Below are 18,989 nucleotides of genomic sequence, written 5' to 3' on the forward strand. Positions count from 1 at the left end.
GCAGCACTGCACTTCAATGTTGCCTGGTCATCCCTTTTTCGACGAAGAAGTAGCTAGCGAATCTTCCCTCCACCGACCTTTAAAAAAACGACGAAAAAAAAACCATACGGTGAATATAATAAACATTATTGCGGTTCTAACGACGATATTTTTTCATAATGAGCGGGATTCCCGGGACTGCCGTCGTCCAGGTGACGAATTTGTCGTCGGCGGTGAACAGCGAGCAGATGCGCACGCTTTTCGGCTTCCTGGGGGACATCGAGGAGTTGCGGCTTTACCCACCCGAGTAAGAACGACTCGCGGCGGCTTGGGGGGGATCAGGCGACACCGCGGATGTGCGGCCTGTGCTCTAAAAAAAAGAAAGACGTCTTCTCTATATTGCTTTCTTTAAAAACTTTTCCTTTCTCGCTTCTTTTATTGTCTCCACAGCAATGCCACTCTTTCATTTTCGTCTAAAGTGTGCTATGTCAAGTACCGCCAACCTTCCAGCGTTGGGGTGGCGCAGCACCTCACCAACACTGTTTTTATTGACCGAGCCATGATAGTCGTACCATGTGCCGAAGGTGAGTGCAAGTTCGTGTTGCCTTCTACAAATACAGTAGACTCCGGGATACGACATGAATCCGTTCTGAGGGGGGTCGTAAAGTGAACCCGCGGGGGACGGATGCCTATAGTAATTAGCTAATGCTTTCTGAAGCATCGGTATCCCAGTCAAAACCATAAAAACCAATCGGTCTATAAGCATTGCTTGTTTTTGACAAACGAACAAATGATTTAAAAGAACACTCGACAGTTAGTTTTGGATACAAATTGTATTTACCTTTTGAGGTGATGTAATGAGCTGGTCGAGTGCAGTAGCAGGTGGCTGCAGAGGAGGAGGAGACAGAATAATAATGAAACTGATTTTAGAAATCCTGCCTACGAGAGTTTTCCTATAAAATAATTTCTCAATTTAATAATAGTTCTGACAGTTCACTGGTTACGGCCATGCAACCTAGGTTATTGATTAATGTGCCCCCTTATTTCCTGCTAATCACAACTTCGTTTTAAGCATCATCACGCTGTTGCTTCTCTCTTTAGCATCAGATTTGTGAATAAATCTATATCTACCTTGGTCATATTCCTCAAGAGGGGTGACCGACAGCAAGACAAACACATTCAATAACAAATAAAATAACAAGGGAATTTCTTCTCTCTTTAGCATCAGCTTTGTGAATAAATGCAGCACGAAAAATACTTTTTTATCCTTGATGCGCATCCATTACAAAGTACATTACATTGCAATGGCAGATATGCTTCTTAACGTAGCACGAACACAGCAGTTTGAATTTTATACTTTTTGGTTATTCTATACTTTTCAATTTGTAAGCTCCGTTGAAATCCCATCGCATGTTTTCTTATAAGTTAATTTAAGTCATGTTGGTTGTATTGTATTTTATTTTGTTAGGCCATTGTAAAACGTTTTCAGGGTGCTTTACGCTTTTATGTACCTGTCAATACGAGTCGCTGCTAAGCCTGATTTTATTTCATTTTTGTTTAAGTGAAAAATTAGTCATGTTAGTTGTGTTGAAATTCTAATTTATTCACTGTAAATGTTTCAGAAAGCTGTTGTTAGAATTTATAACAACTATTCTTTGTTTCTTTTTGCCTCATTAAAAATGTAGTGCGTCAATTTTTAAGCTTTTACAGCTAATGAATGTCAGCTCCAAATATCGGTTATCAACTTCTTAATACTAATAATCGGTATCTGCCCTTAAAAACCCATATTGATCGATCCCTAGTTGAAACTGATGCTTACTAGTGTATATTTTTGCAAACTTTGTATGTTTTTTATTCTCCATATCCGAACTAAAATGCTCCCAAACTTGAGAAGTTTATGGTACATGGGCAAAAAAGACTCTCAGCAGAGATTCTACACGTGTAGGATGCCTCACTCTGTTGGAAAATCGTTGCAGCCCTTGTTGTCATCAGATCCCAGTGTTTCACATGCAATTTTTATACTCCTTGATTTAAAGGCAAGCTTTGCTTAAGTTTGTCGTCCACTGTTTTTTTTGGGAGTCTTAGTGTTTTGTCTCCGTTCTCTCACTTTTCCACTTTCCCCTGTCAGCAAAACACAAGTCGCCGTTGCCGCCCGGACCAACGTGATTAATTTGGCTTTTTTTTGTTTTCTGTGTGATTATGTGTGCATATCAGATACACGACCACACTACTAAGCCCGAGTCATTGAGGGCATTGTTTGCCGGGCCACTACCGTCCTCGATGACGGGCGGGGTGGGCCAAGAGGCGTCAGTGATCATGTGACCGGGAGCCCTCCAAGATGGACACCTTGTCTCTCTCTCTCTTTTTATTTCCATTTTTTTCCCCTCATGTTGTCCATTCTCTGCTGTCTCTATCTCAGAAAAGTTGATGTTAATTCTCTCAAAAGCGTTGTGAGTTCATATTTCTTTTTTTACTGACAGCAGTTCATTGACTAGTTTCAATTTTGAATTGTTTTTCAGTTTAATCTTGCTTAAAGGCTGTTATTGTGATGCTAAGTCCTACCTGATGTTTTGCATTGGTTCACGTATCTTGCTTTTAGTTATGTGGATTGGTATGAATAAGTCAAGGGGCCGCTGTCTAATATTATTGTCCAACACTCCCCTCCCCTCGCACCCTCCTTATCTCTCTATATCTCTCTCTCTCCCCTGCTGCAGCTTATTTGTGGTAGCGTCGGCATGATGATGCGACAGGATGCTAAGAGGGAGGATGTCTAACACTTGCCTCTCTGTTCGTTGCCATAGTGACAGAGAGAGAGAGAGTGAGAACATCTTCTGACCTCATCTCAAGTCCGCTCAGATGATTTTAGCTTGCATGGACGTCATTTTAATAGGATGGTCTAGATATCACTGGTGACCTTTGACTCGAATATCAATGGCAGAGTCATGGGCGGCCTGTTTTACCAAGTAGACTAGTGTCAGCCACTTCATTAGGTACATAATCTTATGGTGCTTTCATTTCCTTAAAGGTATTCCCAAATAGTATTTTTTTGTAGGCACATAACGTGTCAAGTCATGTTTATTTGTATAGCCCTTAGTCACAAAGACTATTGCAAACTATTATTACAGACTATTGTGACATCATCCCCTCATCTAAAACCTACATGAGGGCAAATGATACACATATTATCAACATAAAGTATAGGTTATTCATATGCTATAGAGTAGTGTTCCTCCCCACATTTATGCAAATGGGTTGCAAACTATTCCACGCGCAAGGTCCTTGAGAAATTTAGTCTCAAGGTAGTTGAGCCATTCGGCTTGTTTACTATAGAGCTGTGACGTCATTGAAGGAACACAACATTTTCAAAACAGCGAATCCTGTTAAATCAGCACGTGAGGTGAGCTATGAAACAGTTGTAGTGAATGTTTTTCTGACCCTGATTTAATGCAAGGTTATAACAAAAGAATGTCCTTGACAGATTTCTCTCGGGTAAAAAAACAGTTATATACAAATATACAGCCTTATCATCTCGAAGCAGTGTTTAGGACGAGGGAAACATGACATTCGCGTCCTAGAGAAAAGGAGTGGGTTTTTTTTCCTAAACACAGATTGGTAGTTTGTGTTTAAGACTCTTTCTAAGATAGTGTAAAATCTGATAATTAGTTTCTATCTTTTTCATAGAGGACATTTTGCAATTTTTCATTATGAAGCGCAGTTAGCTTGTCAGTCAGGAACACACCTTAGGGAACGACAGAGTAAATATAGATATTGCACTGCAAATATAACAAAAACTATATATGTATTAGTTATTCCCTATTGCATGATTCAGTTTTTAGTGTACTTGAGATTCACTTAAGCACTAAACTAGCTTATAAAACAGGATATAAGCAATACACCAAGGCACAATTTTCAATGCAACACATTGCTGGGGATCTACCTGTCTTAAGTATGCCCACTAGGGTGCTAGTGTTCCTCAGATGACGGCCACAGCTCAAGATGACAAAGACAAGACATGCTGTCTTCAAAATGCATTATCTCTTAAAATAGTTGGAATATACTAATGAAATGTCAAGATTTTATGCAAAGCCTTGTACCATTTCCTGTTTAAGAATTTGGGATTACCTTAAACAATTTACCTTTAACAGTGTTTTAATAGTTTTTTCCGACCATATATGTTTAGCTTTACCTAAAAAGTGGCCTTTTTACTACCCGTGTTACCAAGGCAACACATTTGAGTCGGGCAAGGCCCAAGCCCTCTCAATTCTGATGACGAAAGCAATGAGATAATTTAGGTATTTCCCCTCTTTATTTTTGCAATTAGCATCAGCCCATTAAGGTATTTTCATTTATTCATTTATTTCTTTCCAAACCTTAGTTCTAAACATTTCTCCCAAATCACTGCGCCATTGTTTCTACTCCAAATCTTTTTTTTTTCCAGCTTATTTTTCCTTTTTATTTATTTATTTACTTATTTATTTTTATTGATATTTCGTGGCAGAGAACCCTTAAAATACATTGAAAAAATATATTTCTTGGCTATATTAATTTTCTTAAGACTTTCAAATGGTCCATCTACCTTATAATAAGGCCTAAGTTAATGACAAGATATAACGTTTTCATCTAAGTGTCTAGAACACAACTTAATTTGTGTGGCTGTGAGGGCCTAGGAGGAAATATGTGTATACGGGGGGGTCCAACGTCAGGGGTAGGCCCCTTAAAACACCTGAGTATCCTGCGCACCGGTTCTCACCAGTTATGGGTCATTGCGATTTTCTAATAAATTTGAGTTTTAACCGATGTGATGTTTTAGTGGTTGATCTAATTTCTAATCATTACAAGCTGGTGAGCCTGGTAGCCCTTGGAGACTATCATTGTATTTAAAATTAGGAAAATAATGCTTACATTTTAATGGGACAAATTTCTTGCAGAAGACCCCAGAGCACCCTGGTTGGGAATCTCTTCTTGAGATGACTTATGAAAATGTATCAAGATAAATACATCATGAATGTGTGTGTTTGAGAGAAAGAGCCATGAGTGTCTTTTCTGTTTTTGGAGCCGCTGCTGTTTTGTGTGTATCCCATAGGGAAGATTCCGGAAGAGTCTAAAGCCTTGTCGCTCCTGGCGCCCACCACCCCCGTGCACAACCTGCTGTCCGGCGGGGGTCTGCTTCCCATCCCCACCACCTCACCTCTACAGAACGTGAGTTGGGTAAAAGTCCCTCTATAAGAAAAGTATTGCGAGAAAAGGACTGCAACTACTTAGTCGATGACTATAGAAACAATATGCCGAATAATCGGATAATTATTATGTTTTTCTTAAATTTAGCACGAAGTTGATTTAATGATGTGGCAAATGATAATCAACACAAGAGAAATGGTACAATGAAAAACACGTTTTATTGAACAAACTGCTGAAAAAAATGACATATTAAAACCAATTAGGCACCGTGCTAGGTCAGCAGAGTCATAGATCCATAAATAAATCTCATAGAACAAAATGTATTTGTCTATTTTGTAAATTACATTAAGTGGTCAACTGCAAAGCCTGACAAAAGTACGTAACGAGTCTCAACGATTTGAAATCAAACTGTTTTAAAACTGTCATTTGTTGTTTTTAAATGTTTAACTACTGACGTTTGTTCTTTGAACTTTATGCATTTAATTTCGAACACGTTTGCCAGGCACAATCATGCATCACGCTCAAGCTCTCTTTTAATAGTCAAATATAATCCTAGAATGTGCTACACATGTCATCAAAACTGTATTGCCTAAACGTTACTTGAATCTTACCGAGGCAAGTCAGATTCTGTTTCGTTTAACTGTCCAATTTGCTTTCTATTTCAATGTTCATGAATAACCGAGGTACTGCCATGATACATAAGGTCTGCTTTTTATTTGCTGTATCCAGGCTAAAGGACAATTTTACAATTTTTGGTACACATACTTATTGTTGGCACTGTCATTTCTGTATGTTACCACTCATGACAGTGACGCTATTGCACATGAACAGCTCGCAGCTGAGATAACATGCATGTAGAGATGAAACACGTGTCTGGCAACAATAGTTGACATTAGATTTTGTTGTCGACTATTATTGACCTTTATCAACGACATCGATTAATTGTTGCAGCCATGCTAAGGAAGGCCAAAAAGTAGGTCAGTACGGTAGCAATGTTGGTAAGGGCAACTCTATTAAAACATGAGGGTAATTTTAGCATTGCTATTTCGATACTTGGGCTAATTGGATCTTTTACAATACCCCCACACACAGTTGAACCTGCCCTTGGTGAGTGCCGCCCTGGATCCTTCCCCGTCTTCTGTCTCACAGGCCCCGTTAATGGGCAACGTGGATCCCACCAAGGTGGATGAAATCAGGAGGACAGTTTACGTGGGCAACTTGAACTCTCAGGTAAGTGCCGGCGAAGAACCAATGGATCAGTCGTTGTAAAATAGGATCAGGTGAAGTCCGTGTTCTCTTGCAGACAACAACGGCAGAGCAGCTGCTGGAATTCTTCCAGCAGGTCGGCGACGTCAAGTTTGTGCGAATGGCGGGGGACGAGACGCAGCCGACGCGCTTTGCTTTCGTCGAGTTTGTGGGGCAGGACTCTGTGTCAAGGGCGCTCACCTTCAACGGCGTCATGTTTGGAGACCGGCCGCTTAAGTACGTGATAAAGAAAACGGGCGCATTCCTCGCTTTGTTGAAAAATTGCAAGTTGGATTGAGCGTTTAAAAGGCATTTGCAGTGGTATGCAGGGTTGGTACGGGTGCTTGAAATCCTTGAAAATGCTTGAAATTATTTCATTGTCTTATGTCTTGACAGTCTGAGTCTATAAACCACGCAAGAAATTGAGAAAATATTTTTAAAGAGTGCATTAAATGGTGCCGACACGCCTGCTCTGTTGGCTTATTGTATTGGCATTGTCATGTGACAGGTCACCGCCCTCTCCTGGTCGCACCCAAGAGGACAGCTCTATTTAGAAAACCAGCCTTTTTGGCTCGTCTCATTGAGAATAGCGTCTCTTTCGGCTCCCAAACAGCGCCTCAGATGTTTTGCATCAAATTCTTTAGTAACTAGTAATTTTATATGTTTTGCAGGAATTCCTGAAAAATACATGAAATATGAATATTCACAGAGATACAAAAAAAATTTAAATTACGTAACAATTTTTACACACTTACGAGATTTAAAGTCGGACAACAACACAAAATCCCTGAAAATGCAAAACAATAACATTGAGAATGTCAAGTCTTCAGTTTTATAAATAAATAATGCAAAAAAAAGTTACAATTATACTTTAAGCAATTTATACACAGATCCTCTGAAGAAAACACAAAAGATATTAATCAAAATAAGTGAAACAAAAAGAAAAAAATCGAATGGACTCGAAACTTTCAATTTTATTTAGTTAGTCCAAATCTGGCTCATTTTTCCCGGCTTTTTAAACATACACTACTTTTTGTGCTCCGTATTATATTCCATTATTATCCAACTCCTATAGAGCCCTTCCCGTGTTTGTTAAGAAGTGTGACATATTGAAACTGCGCGACCATCGTTAAAGCTGAAGGGCAGAATTCATATCAGTTTATAGCAGCCCATCGACACCAAAAGATCAGAGATAGGAGCAGCTCAAAATAGTATGTGCTAGCAGCGAGATAGCGACTTTATTTTAGTCATTAAAGACAACAACAACAAAACTTTTAGATCGGGATGTATTTCTTCCCTTGAATGTGCTGGATAAATTGGCTTGGAAAGTGCTTGAATTTGGCCATGAAAAGGGTGTACAAAGCCCGACTATGTACGGTGCCGAGAAAGAGTACAAAGTAAACTAATCTTATCTAAGAGTCAGAAATGTTTTATATTCTAGGAGTAAGCCTTTTGTTTGTACACAAATTGTCTGGTCAGGGTGAACCACTCCAACAATGCCATCGTGAAACCCCCCGAGATGACGCCGCAAGCCGCCGCTAAGCAGCTGGAAAGCGTGATGAAGCGCGTGCGGGAGGCCCAGTCCACCATCGCCGCCGCTATCGAGCCAGGTACTACCAAAAACACATACGCAACTAGAGCTGCAACTAATAATTCTTTTTATAAATGATAAATCTGTCTATTGGTAATTCAATTAATTGATTAATTGGAATTCTTAAATACAGTTAATTTCCTCCTATTTATTCAAATATTAAAGTTTGGACGGATAGAGAAATAGTGCACAAAAGCAGAGAGCATTCTAGGATGTAAAAGTGTGAATTTCCCTAAGGGGATGAATAAAGTTATCTAATCTCTCTACCACTATCCATCTCTATCTCTATCCCTCTAGTTCTATCTATATCTATTTCTATCTCTATCAAAAGTATCTATCGAAAACAATAATAATAAATTAACTTGACAATAAAAAAAACTACACACACATGTATGCTATACACCTGCAAAAATGTAAGATAGTCTTTTCCTATCATCTTATTTCATAGATCATTATATTTGGACTTAACAAAAAAGAAAGCCATACATTTCATTTGATGTCTAGCATTATTTTATCCACAAAAAAAAATATTAAAAGTGTTAACCCACTTTTCAAAATGTTGTCAACAAACTTGTTTTTTTTGGGGGGTTAAATCTTTGAATACGACTAAACATTCCCGATATTAAAATGATATAGGATATGCTTGAGAATCTGCTCCTTGTGTAGAGTTAAACATGTCATTATTATTATTATTACTTGATTTATTGTATTTAATTATTTTCTAATTTTCTTTCTCTGTACTTAGCAGCACTTTCTGTTCCCTTGAAAATAGTTACGTTTGTTCTGTGAGAAACAATCTCACAACAACTTTCATACCAATTTTGTTTGTAATGATATGTGTGATAAAAAAAGATTTCAAAAAATGTAAGATAACTTTTCTAATAAAAACGATCTTGGCGCCCTCTGCCAGACATAAATGGTACTGCAACTCTCGGCATCATAACGGAATGGTGTCCACTTTTGATTGCGTTTAAGTACTTAGCGGCTCATAAATCACATCATACAACAAATCGGTGATCTAATTAGTTACTAACGCGACTAATAATCGATTAGTTTTTGCAGCCCTCATGCACAACACCCCATTCATTTTCGTAATGTCAGTAAGTAACCGGTCGCCGTGGCTCTCGTCCACAGCGGAAAGGGAAAAACGTTATGCCACGCACTCGGGAAAAACGCGGCACGCATCGCGATCACGTTCTCGTTCCCGCTCACGGAGTTCACGTTCCAAACACCGGTGAGTCAATTTCTCTGGATGTTACATTTCCTCGGTCGGCGCTCAACCGAAATAGATTTTTGGAGTTTTTAATCATCAAGGCGGTCGGGCATTATTTAAATTCTTCTTCTCTTCATTTTGTTTATTTAAGTCCGCCACACAAATGGTCGAAGAACGACTCGCACAGTTCTCGGAGTGGCCACAGAAGGCGATCACGCTCCAGAGAGAGGCGGCGGAGTAGGAGCCGTTCCAGGTAGGTTTTAAATGGTCCCGTGCAGTGAGGTTTTTTTCATGGAAAAAAAATATTTTATTGGCTCAGCTTAAAAATAGCTGTATCGAATTTGGAACCATTTCAATTGCTTTTTTTTGCGTTTTCATCATTGCAGCCTCTGTCAAGCTTTTTGTGGCACGTGCAAGTACGTGCATTATTGAGCTGTGCTCAATAATGAACTTTTCTCCATCTTTCTTGGGGCTGGGGTTTGGACTGTACTTGAAGGGGTCCCTTACTTACACCGTTTTCACACTACACTAAAGTTAGAACCTACCAACCTGCTGTGTTCAGCCCTGAACAGCTTTTCTTAAAAGAAAGAGAAAAGCAGGTAGGCGTGTCCGAAAATAAAATGTAAGGCCTCTTTGAACTCAGTTGGTCACTGTCAACATATAATAGAGAGAATATTTCAGTTTCAACTTTTTATGGACACCTCAAAAAACGCACCACATCTGTAACTTGGAAATTAAGTCCATGCACTGCTCCTTTGAATAGAAGTGTCAATAGATAAATATTCCTCCATTTAGAAAAATATCTATGCTTCAAGAAAATAATTACTGGATAACTTGACTTGCTGTTAGCTTGCCAATAACATTCACGTATGACATTGTTTGTGGCTGAGCTGTGCGCCAAACCAGAATATTTGGTTTCACTATCGCCCTCTGCCATGAGGCGAGAGGATTGCCTGCCTCGCTGCATCGGCAGACACTCAATAATAAGATGCATGCTTTATTGCTTTAATTATAATGTTAAAATACAATAATTTTGGAAAACAAAATCTAAAATTATGAAGTTAAATAAGAAAGAATTTTAACACCAAATGAATATAATCATTTTATGTCTTTTTAAGTGCATCTATTTCAATGACAGGTGAGGCACTGCCTCCTCTGACTGTTGGTCATAGTCGCTTAGGTAGCAATTTTTGCTCTAAACTCAGGATATCGGCTACCTGAGATATCAAGCATCCTTAAATATATGTGCTGAATATACTTTTTGATAAAGCACAAAAAATATCTAAACTGAAGTGTCTTTAAATTATAGTGATGAGCTCTGGCCAAAGGAATGAATGACATGAGGTATACAATGCAACATTTAACGGAAGGTATTTAAACTGCCGTGTAGGTAGCTAAATGTGTCTTGTGTAGCCAGTATTTTTATATTTCCATGATGACAGGTGAGGCACTGCTTCACCTGCCTCCCCTGACTGCACGTCGTTAGTCTGAAATGCCGACGGCGCGATCAAGAGCACATGTTTTTGACAATATGTCCCGCAGGGTTCGGAGGCGGAGCCGGGGACGCTCTGGGAGTCCACGTAGAAAGGCCAGGTCGCCCTCGCCCAAAAGGTAGCACGCAAAGAGTCGGAATTGAAACGATAGCTTAGAAAAAAATAAGACACTCAGATGTTTTTTGCTCTGCCTTAAATGTATTTAGAGTAAAAAAGTGGCGGGAGCGCTCGTCCTCAAGGAAGAGGAGCCGCAAAGACGAAGAGCGACCAAGAGGCAAGAAAATGCACAAGGTAAGGGAGGATGCAAATCCGCCTTTTGCACACACCTGCCACTAAGTGGTGCCAAAGCACGACTTTACCAGGGGCCACTTCAGCTTAAAGGTGGTGTCTGTAACTCCAAAATATTCTAATTGGTGACGCCTTTTTCTGGCTGAAATCATCATTGCAGCTCCTTTTGTTGCGCGTGCAAGTATGTAAAATTTTTAGATGCACTTGTATAAAATCTTCCTTTTTAAATGTTTGGGGGGTTAGGGTTGTCATTTGAACTATTTGAAACAGCCCTTAGTTTCACAATTTGCATCCTGGAGTAAAACTGCGACAGGTTTGTTGGTACGTAAAATACATGTAAAGTATGTAGAGTAAGTTGCTTTAAAATGTATTTAAATTCAGAATCTAATTCGGTGGTTACCGATTCAGGCAGCAGGTAAGGCTCACTGTTTCCCACCATAATTAATTTGACATAGCTTCATATTGTCTCTATCATTAATCATGAAGTATGCAGTACATTGTTGATTTTTTTGATTTTAGCTTTAAATGATCATTTTTTCAGTTGGTTGATATGGATAATGATTAATCAGTCCAGATAAAAACTCGTCGAAAAGCACAAATAAATAATGCACGTGTTTGATACTTACACACTACATTTATTTACATGACAAATGAGAAGTCAATCACACAAAATGATAAAGGACATTGTTGACACAAGCCCTCTCTCAGTCCTAGAAAACAGGAACAGGGAAATTTGGTAGCCAAAATGAAATCATTGGTGCAGAAACGGTGTTAAAACACTCAACTTCTTTAAATGATTAGGAATTATCTTCATAGCATATCTGAAATGAAATATGATTTGCCCCTGCAACAAAACGATCTGTTGTGAAATCCTTTCTTGCCTACCTTTGGGTCAGACAAACCTTTTTCAGAAAATGTTCTCTATCCCTTTTTGTCTTCATCCTTTAGTCAAGGGATAGGGTAAATGAGAACCATGGCTTAGTTATGCCTTGTTTCCCGGCTGGGAAGACGTGGCTTTCGGCCTTCTTGTCCTCAAACTCTCTTCTAAACCGTTCATTTTGAGACACTCTCGCGGAACACATAAAAGGAACGTGTGGAATATTACAGGGGGGACGAGAATACGACAGAGATGACTCTCCAACGGAGGACGCCCACTCGCCCCCTTTCACGCAGCGCAACGGTGTCCACGACGCGTCCGTCTGACTCGGCCCGCCAGACCGACTAAAGTTGTGGCTTCCCCCATCCAGGAGGGCAAGTGAAGTGCTACAGACTCACAATTTTGCATGTGCGGAGGAAACCACGAGCGCGTGACATGGTACGTGTAGTATCAGCGAAGGGAAGGAAACGCTTGAGGCGTGGCCTTTATTGCTTTGGTTTTCTGGGCACGTTTGGTGGATTCCAAACAGAACTATAAGTGGACTTCATATTGAGTTCCTTTCACTCGGCTACATTGTGACAGCAAGGCATTTGCGAGGGGTGTAAAGGTTTTTACCCCGTCCAGGTTTTCTGCCACCCCTCTTTCCCCCCCAACGCCCTTTCCTCAGACCAGTCCATCCTTTCACACACAGAGGGGTAAGAGTTAGCTTTTGCTGTTGAGTCTTTTATCGGGTTGTGTTGCTGTTCTAAAAATGACGCCAACGAGGATGTGACTCAAAGGGCCCCCGTTGTAAAATGACCTTATTTGTCTGGTTAGCACAGGGGTCGGGAACCTTTTTGGACTCAGAGCCATAAACCAAAAATGTAGTTTCTTTTTTGTTTAAGAAAATTCAACAGAACCGCCAAACCCGCTTTTTTAGCATCCCCCTTGTAAAACACGATAAATAATAATGCCAGAGGCCGTGTCCCATATCAAAAAGGATTCCATTTAAAATGGGTCTCCCTCCTGCAAATTTTTGTCGGGGATAACAATTTCAAAATGAGGTCTGCAATCAGAATTCTTTTGTAAAAATGTCACTAAATCCTGCCAACGAGAAGGATTCGGACGTCATTACTTTAAGATGGGGTCTCCAACGTGGTGCCCCCTACGGACAGCTGAGGTGCCCGCGGACCTGTTTGGAAAATAGTTCACCAGTGCTGGCTCATTGGGATTTTCTAGTCAAATGATCGTTTTGAATCTATTGAACCCTATTTTTAATAATTAACCTGATAATAACATAGTAATAACACAAGTTGCGCTTTTAATCATTCAAATGAATAAATTCCAGTTCATGGGCTTCATGGACAAAATCATCTACTTTTGCAGCTAGTGGTAAAGTTCCACTCCTTAATGTGTTCAAAAGGTGATTTTTCATTAGCCAGATGTACTAATGAAAAGAGCCACACCCGGCCCGTGAGCCGTATGTTCCCTATCCCTGATCTAACGCTAGCATTGGCTACCGACAAAGGCAGTGTTAGATTTTTAAAAGAGCGCCGCTGTGATTGTGAATCTGTAACCTTGCTACTGTTTGATGTGCCGTTTTAGTAAAAGGAAGAAAAAAAAAGTAAACCAGTCGCCTTTTTGTGCTTGATACGTCGCCCCCTGCAGGACTGGAGAACGAATGGACTTATTCCCTGGATCACGGTCCTGACAAAAGCTCATTTTCCATGTCCATCAAATGTAGGCAGGTGCAATCAGGTATTCGCCCGCATCAGTGTCCCTCCTCGCCCGTCATCGGCGGCTGGATGACGTCCAAGCTGGTGTACCCGCCAAAGGTAGCGCCTGGGGGAAGACGGGGGGAATGGGCCGCGCCGCCCGAGGGACGGCCGTAAGACGATGGCTGGACCCTGGGAGGCGGCGAGCGCAACTCCACAACCAAAAGGGTCGCCACGTCGCGTTCTTGGAGATCGTGCTCGTCCGCATGCTGAAGAAACTGAACGTTTGGAATTCTGGATTAGGTTTATTTTTTTAACTTATTTTCTATCGAAGTCGTTTCTTTTTTAGGAAAAAAAATGCAGTGGAATAAAGTGAACTACAGTTCTGAAACGAATGTTCAACCTTCCTATACAGCAGTGGTCGAGAAATGTTTTGACGCTTAAGAGCTCAAATAGCAAAAGAGAAGGCCAAACTAAATCAGCAACACCACCAAATCTGCTTCCAGACAAACTGATTTCACTGTGTGACATTTGACGATTTGATCAAATGTATGAACTAATAATGCCAGAGCCTGTGTCCCATATCAACAAATATACCACTTTAAACTTGTCTCCTTCCCGGGATTACTTAAAATCGTCGAGGCTCGTTCTAACCTTTATTTTTTTTCCCTAAGTAATGGTTTCAAAACAAGGTGCAAGCAGAGTTCTTTTGCAAAAATGTCCCCAAATACTGCAAACAAGTCTCATCTCATTAGCTGCACCGCTTATCCTCAGTAGGGTCGCGAGGGTGCTGGAGCCCATCCCAGCAATCATCGGGCAGTGGGTAGGGGACACCCTGAACTGGTTGCCAGCCGGGGTAAACTGCAAACAAGTATACTGACCTATTTACCTTCAGTGCAGACGTCGTTGCGCAGAGGGAATGAATGGTAAATGGTCTGCATTTTTGTAGTGCTTTTCAAGTCACTGAAGAGCTCCCAAAGTGCTTTACAATGTGCTTCACACTTACCTATTCACACACACCAATAGCGACCATGCAGGGCGCCGACCTGCTTATTGGGGGCATTAGGGGTTAAGTGTCTTGCCCAAGGACACTTCGATATATAACAGAGGGAAGTGCGCCTAGTGTACATAGCGCCACCCACTCATACTGCTCACCCAATAGAATTGCTCTGTGTGCTTGGCTGGTGGTTTTAGGTGTTTAGATTTTGTTCTGTGGTTTTGTTTTGTTTTTTTTTCATCATAAAGTGTCCCAACAGTAAACATACATTGTTTAATAAGCCTCCATATTAAGGAGTCCTTTGCGGTGTACAGCCAAAACGGTTTCTTAGTTCCCACCCTGGTGAGTAAACTCAGGTCTGGGTCTGCTCCCCACCAGTATTAGGTGATCACCTCAAAATGTCCTCACCATTGTGAAGACCAAATCTATGCCCTTGGTCATGACTACGGACACTTACCAACTGTCTAGGTGCGCTGAGTTTCTGCAAAGATCTGCTCTTCTCAGGATTTGGAATGTTGGGCCAAAAGGACACTTTCGCCCTGTATGGTAAGTATGCAGAGTTGACTTCTTGTTATGTTTCCTTTTGAGTGTCTTTTACCTTTTAAGGAGAGGAGATGCCAACAAGGCCGTCAACGCAACAAGGCAGGAAACGGCGATGACTCCTACAGGGTCTAAGGAACTTTTTGGGGCCGTTTTCAGCCACGCGGTGCTCCCGACACCCGCCCCGACCCGGGTGAAACCCGACACCTGCACCCGGTAAGCTGCCCCGCCGCGGAGACCTTCCAGTGTGTAATTGTGCTGCAGAGGGCCCACGCTGATGTCTACAGGAAAAGGTAACATCAAAGCCGATCCCCGATTGAGGGTGTAAGGCTCCATCAAGGGGAACGTTTGACTTTCAGGAACTTATCCTTTTAGTTACAACTTTTCCCAGAATATAGTGCAATTAGACCTCCACTACACTAGGGGGCAGTGGCAGAGTGTTTACCGTAAATTCCGGACTATAAGCCGCTACTTTTTTCCCTAACTTTCAACCCTGCGGCTTATTCAGTGATGCGGCCAATTTGTGTCATTTTTCTAACGGCCGCTAGCAGCGCTCGAGTGTTGCTACCATTAGCCGCGCTGTCAAAGCTATATTATTAAAGCTTTGTAAACTCTGTGTACCGTCTTTCTTTGTAAATATGTGTAACCCATGTATAATATGTATTTGCAACTGTATATTTTTGTAATGTATTTGTATTATTTTAGACACTTATTCTGACATGTTTTGCACGGATTAACGAAAATTGAGGGGCGGAACAAACGCGGGGTGCCGAGTTTAAGCGGGGACCGCTAAAGGTGAGGGACAGACAAGGAAAGAAGAGGGGGTAAAAAGTTCGTTAAAGAAAAAGAAGTTGCGTGAGTAAATCTGTTCATCTGATATATTTTTCCCACCCTTACCTTTGGAAATATACACTTTTTTCCTTGTATTACTTTCAACGGGACCTGAACTCTGCAGGTCTACATCAAACCTTAAGTACTGGTATCATTTTCCGTTCATTTTGCCGGCTGAGATTTTTGCACTGTGGACTTTAATGAAGGACATTTAGTTTCAATCGCGGCACTTGAAGTCGGGTTTGGGTTAATTTTGTGTTGCATGTTTAAATGTGGGCGCATGCGGCTTATATACAGGTGCGGCTTGTGTATGTACAAAATCCGTTTTCCTCTTAAAATGTGGTGGGTGCAGCTTATAATCAGGTGCGCTCTATAGTCCGGAATTTACGGTAGTTTACATTTAGCCTCCACACAGTGCATTAAGCACATTCGCCTAACGCGCGAAAGATCTTCAGTTCGAGACTAAGTGGAACCATGTTTGCCTGGAGAGAGATGGGCACCACCAAGTTGTACTTGCCCAAAACACGCCACAGGAAATGGTGGCCCTACCACCTGTGTGCTTAAGGAAACCCACCAACCATGAACATCAAGAATAAAGTGTAGAGACAAAGTATAGCGGAAGCGGAGACTAGCAAAGTTGGGGTAAAGAGACAATTCTCCTCCAGTAGCACTTCACTGCCACCTTGGAGGGAGACGGGCTAAGACAAGTGGCAGCAGAGAGCATGAAGCCAATTAAACTAAGCTGTTATTTAAAGACATTACAATCCAATCCCGCTTAAATTTTTCTTAAGCGAAAGTGTGCCGCAAGGTGTAGATTTGGCATGGACGGAGGTGACGTGTTACCAATATCGAGCAATCTTTTAGATGTGAAAATTGCACCCAAAAAAATTGACACTGTACTTTTTGGTTTCTTCTACTCGGCAATCTTTCCCAGAAAGACATTCCACTCTCCCAGACCCGGACAACATTAAAAATCAATACTATCTTTTACAGGCAGTCAGGTAGGTTACCCCAAATGTGAAACCCGCCATGAAAAAAGGTGACTTTGCTTTTTAAAATTTGGCTGATTCAGTATTTACCCAGAAAGACATTCTCTTCTCCTAGACCGGAACCATTTTGGCCAGGCCTTTAAATAAAATTTTTCAACCTACAAGTATTTATGTAACAGATTTAGTGTCTTACTTCTCTCCTGTTGATCTTCAGCATAGTGAATCACGTAGCCCAGTAGGAACCCGCGTCTGTCTTCTTGCGGGATGGCCGACCAGTGTAACTCGATGGAGGAGGACGTGAGGGACACGGCGCTGAAGTTGGGGGGCGCGCTAATTGGAGCTAGCAGGATAATAGTTGGGATTACCAATACTATCACTAATTTCGGCTTTTTTTCAGTAGTGATTTTTTTTTTTTTACTGTTACTCTTGAAGATCTTTTTTTAAAGGTTGAGAGAGAAAACCCTGGCCCAAACCCAAACATAATGATTGACATTTTAGGCCCCAATTTCAGGCTCAGGCTTACAATCTTACCACCATGTCATTACCACCAGGATACAGTAACTCCCCCTTATGATGTTTTCAGTTCATGTTGTGGAATACAAATTTTAGGGCCCTCTAGCGTATTTTCCTTCCTATATGACCAACATAAAAACAAATTTGTTTCCAAAAAGTTTATAATATTAAATGTTTGCGGCGTTAGTGCGTACTAAAATACCTGTCTGCTATTGATCGACGCCACATAAAACGCTAGGCAGCGATTTATATGCATCAGAGCATCATAAAAATACACATATGCTATTGGCTGAACTTCTTCCCACCATACCGTTTTCTCTTTTCATTTAGTTTAGAATCGTATGTGCTTTGTAAAGTTTTTCAAGTTAGTGCGATGCAAGCGGGCAGTGATGCAAAACCATGATAACCATGTAAACAAACTTAGCGGTTGTCAAAAAAATACAAAGGAGGCCCTCTCATCGCTACCCTTGCTTCGTTGCCAAACCCAATCGACGATCGTGACTATTATTAAAGATAAGGAGGCGATTACAACAAGGAAATCTTTTAAAGGCATAACAATCCTTGTGAGTTTTAAAATAAATTAATCCGCTATCTCCTCCCCTTCTGCATCCACCCGGTAACGCCACTTGACCAGCTCAAGTCACGTCACAACAGAGATACATGAAATCTGTTATGAGCATATGTACTTATAATATTAAAGTAAATAGTAATGATTTAGTTTTTATTTAGCGTACTGTGTTTTCTATCTGTGACAACTTCACTTCCCGATCCACATTTCAGAACAGGGTAACGTGGTATCTCGCCAGTCCACCGAATTAAACAACAGTATTTTGTGATTTATATATATATATACAATTAATACCTGACAAAGTTTGAGATGGTAGTACCTATCTACTTACATCCTTCCAGGAAGTAGAACCGTGTCCTGGCGTAGGTGACCTCGCTGTTGTTGAGGCGCTCCAGGTTGCAGGTTTCATTCCGGTCACGCACGTGGAGCCACGCGTCGTAACTCTTGTAGGCCTGCAGTCGCTCTGGAAAGGTCCAAAATGAAGCGTTGTAGTGTATTTAGAATGAAAATCCGATCCTTCTGGTAGCACCTGAGATATCGACCGCGGTAAAGAAGTTTTTGCCTTCCTCGTAAAAGGATTTATAGGACGGCTTTGGAGGTCCGTAGGTCTCTTTCCACTCCAGACAGAAGCATTTGTACCTCCTTATTAAGTCGTCCCTCCAGAGTACACTGAAGGACGTCGGGTTGTAGGAGCGGACGCTCAACTTGCTTTCGTCATTTCTGAGGATTTCCTCTTCTGTGATGACAAAATGTCATTAGAAGTCTGCTCTCTTTCAGCTTTCCAGAGTTTGGGGTTGCATTCATCAATATTTATAACCGTTTATGAAACTTGATGCACGAAACGACCTCGTCATTCATTACGGTAATCCCTCACTGTATCACCGTCAGTGTTGGGCCACGTTACTTTCAAAAAGTAAGGAGGTATGGTTAGTTTTTTTGGTTTGAACAATTTTATTGACACTATTAACAGCAAATAAACAATGTGAGGTTTGA

General features: G+C 41.0%; 2 protein-coding genes across 6 annotated transcripts in view; one reads left to right on the top strand and one right to left on the bottom strand.

Moving 5' to 3' along the window:
- Window positions 1–14,338, top strand: srek1 (splicing regulatory glutamine/lysine-rich protein 1). Of its 5 annotated transcripts, none has more exons than XR_015847108.1 (13): window positions 1–109; window positions 192–286; window positions 430–563; window positions 5,063–5,178; window positions 6,250–6,387; window positions 6,461–6,639; window positions 7,882–8,012; window positions 9,128–9,227; window positions 9,358–9,459; window positions 10,749–10,817; window positions 10,906–10,990; window positions 12,095–12,302; window positions 13,512–14,336. XR_015847108.1 is itself a non-coding variant. In XM_088320081.1 (13 exons), the coding sequence occupies exons 1-12, from the start codon at window positions 17–19 to the stop codon at window positions 12,188–12,190; spliced, it is 1,338 nt and encodes a 445-aa protein (XP_088176207.1). In that variant the 5' UTR covers window positions 1–16; the 3' UTR covers window positions 12,191–12,238; window positions 13,512–14,338. The 5 variants fall into 5 exon arrangements, 2 of the variants coding, with proteins under 2 accessions (XP_088176207.1, XP_088176206.1); XR_015847109.1 differs by having other exon boundaries at window positions 13,588–14,336; XM_088320081.1 differs by having other exon boundaries at window positions 12,095–12,238; window positions 13,512–14,338.
- LOC148350032 (uncharacterized) overlaps window positions 11,635–18,989 on the bottom strand; it is a 17,532-nt gene continuing 10,177 nt past the window's right edge. Inside the window, exons 12-17 of the mRNA XM_088319985.1 lie at window positions 18,526–18,732; window positions 18,328–18,459; window positions 17,109–17,255; window positions 15,154–15,376; window positions 15,013–15,094; window positions 11,635–13,836 (exon numbers count right to left, since the gene is read on the bottom strand). Coding sequence (XP_088176111.1) covers window positions 13,615–13,836; window positions 15,013–15,094; window positions 15,154–15,376; window positions 17,109–17,255; window positions 18,328–18,459; window positions 18,526–18,732 — 1,013 coding nt within the window. The 3' untranslated portion in view covers window positions 11,635–13,614. The remainder of the gene's footprint in view (window positions 13,837–15,012; window positions 15,095–15,153; window positions 15,377–17,108; window positions 17,256–18,327; window positions 18,460–18,525; window positions 18,733–18,989) is intronic.

The sequence above is a fragment of the Urocampus carinirostris genome, chromosome 16 (genome assembly GCF_059441175.1).
Source record: "Urocampus carinirostris isolate Australia breed hairy pipefish chromosome 16, RoL_Ucar_1.0, whole genome shotgun sequence".
In the NCBI taxonomy this organism is placed as follows: Eukaryota; Metazoa; Chordata; class Actinopteri; order Syngnathiformes; family Syngnathidae; genus Urocampus; species Urocampus carinirostris.

Bases quoted from the DNA above. Each gene is read 5' to 3' on its own strand.
- srek1 (XM_088320081.1), top strand. From the start codon at position 17: ATGTTGCCTGGTCATCCCTTTTTCGACGAAGAAGTAGCTAGCGAATCT. The intron at 110-191 runs GTGAATATAATA...GCCGTCGTCCAG, and splicing joins GACGAAAAAAAAACCATACG to GTGACGAATTTGTCGTCGGC. The intron at 6,640-7,881 runs GTACGTGATAAA...TTGTCTGGTCAG, and splicing joins TTTGGAGACCGGCCGCTTAA to GGTGAACCACTCCAACAATG.